The following is a 10,790-nucleotide window of genomic DNA, read 5'->3' as shown; positions in this document are numbered from 1 at the left end:
GACTAAAAACACATCTGTTCCACCTTTATTTGACCCTCTAACTCTTAACACTTTCTATTCTATTTTAATTCTACTTTATATATATTTATCTTCTTTTTTTATTTTTATTTTAAAACAACAACAAAAAGCAAACAAACACTAGCTTTCTATTTTTTCTATTCTATCTACTTGGTTTTCTTTGTGTGTGTGTGTGTGTGTGTGTGTATATGTGTGTGTGTAATATATATATATATACACCTTGCTACGTGTACTGCGTTAGGCTAGCCGAGACTTGTCATTTTCACTTATATATTGTTGCTCTTTTGTTAGTTTTGACTGCTTTTATTGTCCTCATTTGTAAGTCGCTTTGGATAAAAGCGTCTGCTAAATTACTAAATGTAAATGTAATGTAAAAGGAGTAGTTTCTTCCACTGTTAGAACGAAAAAACTCCGGCGCCGGCACTGCATGCGCGCACACAGTTAAGCATTGCTATCTTGACAATGCAGCCTGTTCATTATCATAATAAAATACAGTCAGTCAAACATATGGAAAAAAATATGTAGTAAAATCTCTGCCGTTAAATGTTATCACCGCACCGCTGTGATGATATGCAAAACATTTTGTTTTACGTGGATATTTGAACGCGAGTGAAGTAGGCTACATAATAAATAATAATTTGCCATTCAAATACATCGCGAATACGGAAACATTTGATTTTGTGTGGAATGAGAGACCCAACGTTGGTTTCAGTTTCGTTTTAGCCTAAATGAATTCGTTTTGGCTTGTCGTTTATATTGCTATAACTTCTTATATTTTTAATTCTTGTTATTTTGTAAATACTGTTAATTGAAAGGATTTGTTGAGGAGTGAGGGGAACTAAAATAGCCTAGCTATGTTTACAGAGTTTATTATAATGTTTGTAAACATTTCGCATTAGCATTAGGCCTATTTCTGAATGAAACAATAAAATGCGACTTATACGCGACTTATGTTTTTTCCCCCTAAAAAAACCCTTTTTTTTTATACGCGTAGCGTATTTTAACCATACAGCAAACCTTTTTAAATATTTTGATAAATTACTGAAAAAATTAATAATTAAATGACTTTTTAAACCATTTAACTGATTGTATTAATCGTTTCAAAATTCTTACGGTCGGTTAACTGGTTGAACGGTTAAAATGAACATCCCTAATACACACGTATACACACACATATACACACTACAGTTTAAAAGTTTAGGGTCAGTAGTTTTTTTTATGTGGCACTCAAGACTAGTGTAATGGCTGCTGACATCACAGTAATAAATGACATTTTCAAATATATTCATATATTATTAATTAATTATGAATTTATTTATTTATAAAAGATGTCAATTGTAACAATATTTCACAATATTTTTCCATGTTTTTACTGTATTTTTTTTTATCAGATAAATGCATTGAACATAAGATACTTCTTTCAAAAACATTACAAAATCGTATGAAGCTAAACTTTTAAACAGTAGCATGTATTTAATTTTCTTTTTGTTTTTGTAGTTTTTTTTCTGAGGTATGACTGTTCTTCATTTATGAAAAACCATGATTGAATCTAGCAGCTCAATATTGGAGTGCATGGAATAATGTACATTGATTGAGTTCATGGTTTTAGGGGGGGGGTGTGTGATTGCAATTATTTGCCTATATAGCACAAGCAAGAACGAGATTCAATAACACAGCAAGATGTTATTACGTTTAAGCAATCATCAGAATTTTAAAACTAGTTACAGCTTTTAAATTGATTACATTTGGCTTCTCCCTCTTGTGCATGTATGCACAGACAGCACTGTCACATGTATAGTGCTTTAAGAGGGTTCGCACAAGCCCTTGGCAACATACTAAAAGTCATGATCTGATTATGGAAGTGAATGCTCAAATGTAATTTTTATACAAAAGATGAAAGGAGTAATATTTCATTCAAGTTGTCCCCCCACCATTTCACACACACACACACACACTTCTGCCACAATGTGTCCTGCTTGGCAAGTATCATTTAACTTTTAATACATGTGGCTGTCATGCTCATGTCCTGTGCTCTGGTGTAGAGCAGATGAGGTGTACAGGCTTTATATAGATGTCTTTCCCACCGGCATCGGACTGTTTCTGCATCCAAAGTGACCTAGAAATGCCAAGCAGAGAGGCAGGAATGCAGGTCCTCTAGGGATCCAGGAGTCTGGTCTGGCGAGCCCTATCCCCGTGTCCCTAACCCCACACATGTCCTCTCCTTCTGCACAACCATTTAGAGAAATGTCTCCTTGCCGGTTACGGCAGGTTACTGAAGGACAAACGCACAAGTGTGTGCACACACACGAAGCAAGAAGATACATGGGTGTTCTGGGAGATGTGACTCTTTGCAACTCTCTGACCTAGTTGAGACTATAAATAATTAATGAAAAAATTATCTAAATAAAAATGAAGTAGTTTAGCTCTCAGAGTATTTCAGCATTAAGACGTGTTTTCATCTGTTTACGTGCCTGATTTTCATCTGTCTTGTCTCTAATTCCTGACAGATGTGATTTTCATGAACTATTTCTCCTCAAGTGACTCAATGAATTACCAAACAGCAGGTCATAGGAACTATCTGACAAAGTAAGGGGACATATTATGAATCTTATCAGTTTGGCTAATGAATATTAATTAGGTAGCATAAGGTTTTTCCAGGACTCTTTAACTGAATTGCTAAAAGGCATATACTGTAAGTGTTAGACATATAAGAATCACAGCTTGTGTCCAGTCTACGACAAATTACTTAATATAATTAATATTATATATTTCATCATGGCCAAGCAGAATAAAAAATGTGATTGTTTTTATTTTATTGTTTTTAATTATTAATCAAATTATTAATGTAGTTAATTATGTCCAATAATAATAATAATAATAATACATTTATTATTATCTTGTATATACACATTTTTATATACTGTATCTATATAATAATAATAATAATAATAATAATAATACCATAGTATTAACATCATAGTACCCTTTTGGTAAGGGGTTACATGCATGTTACATCAAATTACTTGTGCTGACAGAAAGTTTGACCTCCCATAAGACAATATAGATAATTTTTTTACTTTTCTATACATGTGTTTAATCTACTTTTGGCCTCTTGATTTAGACGATATATTTAGAGGTTGAGCTTAGAGAAATTAGCATAGAAATTAGCCCTTAAGATCAGCATCATCTTAAAAGAACACACTCACATGCATAATGCACACACACACAGATACAGCACCATGACTCGTTTGCCATAAAAGTAATTAAAAATAAGGCGTCTCATTTACGAAGTAAGCAAGTCTTTTGTTACTTTGAATTAGCAGAGATACTTTGAAAGACAGCGATATGGAAGCTAGGTATTATCAAATGTGTATCAACAAAGACATCCCTCAGTGCAATTCTTTATGTCTCTGCTGAGCGTAAATGTCAGTAGGTTACATGTAGTTCATTATAAACTTGCATGGTATTTGCCTAGATGGTGTGTCTTTTATTGGTTTGATCTATATGCAACTTTCATTCTAGTATATTCCGTTGTATCTCCTTCTGGGGTGACAAGTTCCAGCCAGTGCAGTTTCTTTGTCCCCCAACATGTTTTATTGAGCAAAGTTTCTATGCCTTTAGATGGTTCAGGTCTAAAAATATCCAGGACTGTTCTTTGGCTGGCATTTAGCTCAATATGAGCCTCATCTGCCCCTAAGCTGAAGTTGGAATTCATGTGTGCTGGGAATTATGTTCAGCAGCCATTAGTTCTGTTTTCCTCTCAACTCTATAAAGTCATATGAACAAAGAGTCAGAAACTAAACTGATTTTAAGTCTTACAAGCTTTAAGTACAACATATGCAGTATGCTGTTTGTTTAAAAAAAATTCAGTACGAGTCAGATATTACACTTGCTGCACTGTATGAGCCATTTCTTTGGCTTCAAGTGAATCAAAAACAAAAGAGCTGTTTGTTCAGAAATCTGGCAACACTGGACATGCTGTGTATTTTTGATTCGCTAAAAAAAGTACCAATTCAAAAGAGTAATTTGTTCAGTAATCATATTAAAATTACAATTGGAGTTCACACATCACAATTTTTGTTTTTGATTAACTTAAAGGAACCGACTCAAACATTCAGGAATTGGAGTTAATTGATTGTGTTATATGTTTATAAGACTAATTTGTTTGGGAGTCGGACTACACTGTTCACACTCTGTTTTTGAATTGGTACTGGCTCAAAAGTGTTCCGTATTGACATTCCATCATGATGTAATTGTTTGGTTCATATAATATAACCTCCCCATAAGACCAATTTGTTTAGGAATTTGACTACTGCTGGTCATGCTGTATGTGTTTCATCCATAGACTGTAAAAAAAAAAGAAAGAAAAAAAAGATGGACGACTCATCCCCTCTTCCTTCCACTATAGAAAAGTGAGCCCAAGTCTGCACAGCAGTGATCGTGAGGTGGAGCTGCGGTATCGAAGTCCCGCCCAAACTCCCACAGACCCAATCGCAAGCTCACAATCATGACACCATACCCCGTTTTTATAGCATCAACAAACTAATTAAAACCAAACTTATTAGAAAAATTAACACTTGAACATACATCAGTGTGATAAGAACTACCTAAAATGATGAAAACCATGTTTGGTAAAAATGTATTTTAAGTGTGATTTGATTATTTAGTTTGGCTCGCATCCCATTTCTTTTACATGGAGAGGGCAGGGTTTATGACCTATACAGCAGCCAGCCACCAGATGGCGAATGAAATGTTTTGGCTTCACTTTTCAGGATGTGTGCGGCACACTTGGTTTCATCCTGTAGATTCAGTAGTGGTATGTTTGTTATAAATAAAACCCTAATGCCACCTAGCTTAAGTCACCTGACACGATTAGTGGAGAGTTTTTGCAGTACTTATTATAAACTGTTTCTTCTCACTTTTTAATAATGGAATTTTTGTGAAAATCCAAGTTAATTTACCTTTTTCTCCCGACGGTGAGGTCTGGTGCGAAGACAAATTATGAAAGTAGCAAATGAGTGCTGCCTAGTGGTGAATTTGCACACTGGCATGCAATGGAAAACTCCAGACAGGGTTGCAAGCAGTGTAATGCGGCCCTATAGAACAATAACCTCCAGATGTCTGCTGCAGAGCTGCAGGCTGACTGATGCCCAAACGGGTTTCTTCTCAGCGGGGAAGGATGGGGAGCCAGCTGGCAGGGCTGGTTTATCTGGAGCTACGGGAGCTCAGGGCAATCCAGGCAGCCATTTCACACACGCTGACTCCCGAATGCGCCCACACACACACACACACATGTACACACGTATATGTAGCAGCACATTCCTTACATCTGCCGTGTGCCGTCCCACAACACAATATGCTTGTTCCAGTTTATTCTTTCCTCACTGTCTGTTGTAATGGGTGCAGTGCTTGTTGCCCTACCGAAGGAATAAACCTTTTCATTAGGCATGCTGTTGTAAGTCTGTGCCATTCATTGGCGCCGCCAGCTTGGATCTTCCCGTGCTGTTGGCTACACATTCGGAGGAATGCTTCTGCAGCGCCAATGAGAGCTGATTGATAAATCAAGGTTTTTATCACAGCTCCCAATGTCCTGTTTGTCAGCAGGCAAAAAACAATAGAGATGGAGTAAGAGACAGATCGAGAAGATGAATACCCTGCACTAATGAACAAATCTGCGAGGGGAGAGATAAAGCTTTTGTCTGTGTTCAAACACATTTGGCTGGTCACACTGTATCTGAAAGAATCCTCCCGAAGGTGATGTTGCTATTTTCTTACTATAAAGAACATTTTAATAATCTAAAGAAACTTTTGTTCAAGACAAAGGTTCCATGAATGTCAAAGGTTCTTATACCAGGGGGATGTTGAATACTTGATTCTGATCAGTCATTGAATGTTCTAAGGTATGCAGTTATTTTCCAGTAAACCCATAGCTACATATAGTTCCAGGTCTGTCGACCGCATTAGCCGCAAAACACACTGACCAAGCAAACAAATATGACTAACATGACTATCATGCTTAAAAATGACAACTTCCATGTTTTTTCCAACAAAATTACCCTATGGATAATAAAACGCTTTCTTTCTCCCGCTCTCTGCATGCACACAGATAATGTACAGACACACACTCGCACGCAAACATACAGTACATGCACAGAAATTTGTTGTCAGCTCTGCCCTGCCATTGACTTTTTCAATAAAGTAGTCTGCAAATGAAAAGCTATATGGCATTTCTCAGTAGCAAAGTTGTACCGTCACAGTTGTTTGAAGAAGTTAAACTTACAGTTTCGAAGTTAGTAACACACAGACTCAGGTAATTTACACAAGCTTAATCTTTCCAAAGAACTTGCTGCTCAACATTAAAATACTCGGCTAGTGCTTGCTGTAGCAGTTGCAGCGCGCTTCAGAAACTCTCCACCTTCCCCAGCTCCACCTGTATAGATCTGCTACAGGGTGACTTCATGTATGCTATATTTGGGGGTTATTTTATGTTATATGTGCAGCAACAGTATTTCTTACATGCTCACAGCAACGTATCTGTGGATGTATTGGCAGTAGCAAGTCTCGGTACTTGATCTGCCGCAGCAGCAGGGTTGCAGATCTATTCCGCCAAGACCAAACATATCATGTATATTATCATATAACTCTCCAAGATTTGTCATGACAGAACTGCATTAGTCTGCATATTTATGTCTCAAGCCTCTATTACTCGCTCCAAAATTATGTTTTGGAATTACCAATGGCGATTTGAGATGATATCCGTAAGAAATTTGTGGTAACACTTTAGTTTAGGGACTAATTCTCACTATTAACTAGTTGCTTGCTTATTACAACTAGCAACATGCATATTACTGTTTATTAGTACTTATAAAGCACATATTAATGCTTAATTCTGCATGACCATATTCTAGATTTTTTTATCCTATGCCATACCTAAACTAACTTACTAAGCATTAATAAGCAGCAAATTAGGAGTTTATTGAGGCAAAACTCATAGTTAATGGTTAGTTAATAGTGAGAATTGGTCCCCAAACTAAAGTGTGACCAAAATGCATAAGAGTGTTTAAAGGACAAAAACCTCTCTTTCACATCGTGCCCACATTACCACCTCGGGTGGGCATTATTTTTCAATAATTCAATGGCCCGTCATCAATTATTACTTACTTCATGGAACCATCGATGCCAATTTTTAAGATGGCATAACCACATGCCGAGTTGGCTGTTTAGACACAGGAGCTTCGAATGCCTTCTTAAAAATTTTCTTTTCTCTGGGAGGATTATTTAGCCTTCACTGCTCAACTTGATTTTACCTTGATCTCTTTTCCATTCTCCAACCTCGTCTTTCTCTATTTCACCCTCTTATGCACAGTAATTCCACCTGCCGCCCCCCGAAAGGTCTCGTTGCAGCCTCTCTCTGTTGCTGTAGCGGGTACCTGTGAGCTTTGTGGATGAGCAGAGCTGAGGCGGAAGTGATTTTATCAGCGCCTCACAGCTGCCCTCCTCACTCATTCAGAGCTCCCTCCCTCCGCTGCAATCCCTCCATTTTCCAAGCCCCTGCAGCCAGTGCCCCTGCAGCTGTGAAAAATTAAAACAAAAGAGGGAAAAAATACAATATGTTTGCTCAGATTTGCCTCACATCTGTTCGAGCTCTTCTGCCGACAAACCGTGTTTGTGAGACATGCTTGAGTTGGCAACCCCCGCCGAGGGACGCCAGACAGACCAAGAGAGAGAGAGAAAGAAGACTGGGATTTGGCGAAAGCATCTCGGCTAGAAAATGCAGTGCCACAGACATTGAGGTGTCAGGGGAAGAAACGGCAACACAGGATTACATGAAAAGCTGACAATTCAGAGATGAGCACTAAAGACACTAAATGAACCGCAGGACAGTCCCCTTCCCCACACACTCACACACAGTCAGCCGCTGTGAAAAACGGTGGCTGTTTGATTGGTTGCATCAGTCCTCTTCCTTGGCCTTTGGATGAATCAAGTGAGGGTCAGCGGCAGCTCTAGTTTTTCTTGTCTAAATTATTGATGTGGTATTTCATCAATCTTTTTCATTGGGCACCCATGAGGAAATGTCATGGTATGCGTCACTGTGGTATTGCTGTGTTATAGGGGCTGGTTTACAGAGGCCTTGATGTGATTTGTCATTTTGATTGGTCGTTTTAGGAGAAACCGCACAGCTATGTTTACGATACTAGCGCAGGGCTCAGGTGTGCACGTACTACTCCACAACTGTTTTGTACCATTACCTCACAAATAATGAGGGATTAGTAGTAATTGGCAGGTATGTTCTCCTATTAAAGGTGTGTTTGTCTCTTCAAACTGTCCAATGTACATTGTTAATTTCTCTTATAACTCTGGAGACTTAAAAGAGTTCTTAATTGTGATTCATTAAACTCTGTTTCCAAGTTTTTCCCCTTTCTATTTGAGCAGTGTTAATTTTTAAGCTTTTTGGGGGTTTTTTTCGGGGGGGTTTTTTCATTTTGTCATAGTCTTTAAATTCAATATTTTTTTCATTTCATTAATTAATTTTAGTCAATTTGACTAAAATTTGACTTTTACTTCAACATGTTTAATTTAGCATCAAATATTCAAATATTTATATTTAAGTATATATCAGTTTAATTAATTCAAATCCAATTTACCCAAACCAGTGTTATTATTATTGTTAATTATTATTATTATTATTGTTGTTGTTAATTTAAACTTTTAACAATTATTTTTGTTAATTGAAATAAAGCTGAAATAAAACAAAATATACATATTAGATGAAAAAATTTAAGTACTAAAATTAATAAAACTAAAACTGAAATACAAATAAAGCTAAATAGAAATATAAAAAAACAAATAAAAATGACAAAGCACATATTAAAATATTAAACTTTTTTAATTAAAATGAACTCTCTTCTATAGTTCGGTAACTAGTGGGTTTCTTTTTAATAAACTGTCTTTGTGTGTGAATATCAAGATCTGCTTCATATGGAGTGTACTTATCTGTTTTCCACAGTTTGCTGGGGATGGTGTTTATGGCGGATCCTCCCACAACTACTATCAAAATCCCAGGCTCATTACATTTCCAAGACAACACCAGCGTGGCTCATCCAATGGGCTGCGGCGACAAAAGAGAGACTGGGTCATTCCGCCAATCAATGTGCCTGAAAACTCCAGAGGACCCTTCCCTCAAGTTCTTGTCAGGGTCAGTAACATCTTCTGTTCACAGCTTACTTGTTATAAAGAGCCTGGAAGATTTGCTGGGTTTATTTTGATTAAACACACAAGACCTTAATGTCTTCTGCCTGCTTTGACATCTCCATCACTTATACTTGACGATCATATGGAATATTTTGACACATACTGCTTGGTTATTAGTAAAACAGATATAACATTCAGCCATGAATAAAAAAAACTCAAGAGCTTGGCAAGCTGTGTCTTTCAGATCTGACAGTTCCACAACTGAAGTTACACTGTGTCCCTTTGAGACATAAAAGAACAAGCCTCTCAAGTCTCCTCATGGAAGCTTTTACTCATGCCTCGCACTTCTGAAAGACAGAGCTTTCCTTGCCTTGCTCTTGAACCGCAGAGAAACCTAAGAGGTTAAAAAGCAGTATCACAGGTGAACATTTTCAAGAGCCTTCTTTCAGACAGCTCTTCTGCGTCTGCTGCTGAGAGCCCTTCTAAGGTAAGAAGAGGACTTGTGCTCCCTCTCTGAGTCAAGGGTTGATGAGGAGGGGGCTCTGAGGTAGATTGGCACAGTGTATCAACATCTCTCATCCATCTAATACTTCTACAAAGCCTCTCCTTAAGTTTCTTCAGCATGAGATGAGAAATGAGGTTAAGGCGAGATCTTTTGTATCATATCTACTGGGTTCACTGCTAGGTTAGATCTGGCTCAGATGTAAGGCATAATGTACTGTTGGGGTCCTGATGGACCCTGCATTCGGCATCAACCAAGAACATCTTTTAAATTCCAATTCAATTTTAAAATAATTTGAGTGAAAATTTGGTCCCACTTTATATTAAGTGGCCCTAATACCTGTGTACTTACATAGTATCTAGATGTGTACATAGTATCTAACTTCAGTGTAAGTACACATTGGTACATAGTATCTACAGCTGTAATGTTTGTGTAACAACACATATGTAACAACCCACTGAATAGTATGTGTAAATACAAATGTGTAACAGGACATTGGTAACAACACTTTTTGGTAATGAAAGTACAAATGTATAACAGGACTAACAGCACTTTTTGGTAAAGAAAGGTTACCCTTTATATTAAGTAAACAAGTCCTATGGATTTACCATGTAATTACTCTGATGTTACACAGCAGCGGACAGTAAGTTAGGCTTTACGTATAAATTGTGGTTGGTGTCCAGAATGTTACACTTTATATTAAGTGGACAGTTCCCGAGGAGTTACCATGTAAGTACACTGGTATTACAGTGGTGCATCAACTCCACCAACTTGAGATCCAACTCCTCCCACTTTACATATCCCTAAACCTACCCATCTCCACCCCATGGATCAAATTGTTCCAATTACTCTTATACATATTGTTGTTACAAAATGTAGTTATATATGTCCAGTTACACATTTGTACTTACACAAACCATTCGGAGAGTTGTTACATGTGTGTAGTTACATAACTATTACAGCTCTAGATACTATGTACCAATGTGTACTTACACTGTGGTTACATACTACGTACACATCTAGTTACTATGTAAGTACACAGGTATTAGGGCCATTTAATATAAAGTTTAAGAAGCCT

The 10,790-nt window shown here is 37.2% G+C and overlaps 1 protein-coding gene across 1 annotated transcript in view; it reads left to right on the top strand.

Moving 5' to 3' along the window:
- cdh4 (cadherin 4, type 1, R-cadherin (retinal)) overlaps positions 1-10,790 on the top strand; it is a 279,171-nt gene that overhangs the window by 197,292 nt on the left and 71,089 nt on the right. Inside the window, exon 6 of the mRNA XM_016235967.1 lies at positions 9,026-9,214. Coding sequence (XP_016091453.1) covers positions 9,026-9,214 — 189 coding nt within the window. The remainder of the gene's footprint in view (positions 1-9,025; positions 9,215-10,790) is intronic.

Source organism: Sinocyclocheilus grahami, unplaced genomic scaffold (assembly GCF_001515645.1).
Source record: "Sinocyclocheilus grahami isolate Dianchi unplaced genomic scaffold, SAMN03320097.WGS_v1.1 scaffold2.1, whole genome shotgun sequence".
NCBI lineage: Eukaryota > Metazoa > Chordata > Actinopteri > Cypriniformes > Cyprinidae > Sinocyclocheilus > Sinocyclocheilus grahami.
Note: the sequence above shows the minus strand (reverse complement) of the source record. Positions and strands in the feature narration are given on the sequence as shown.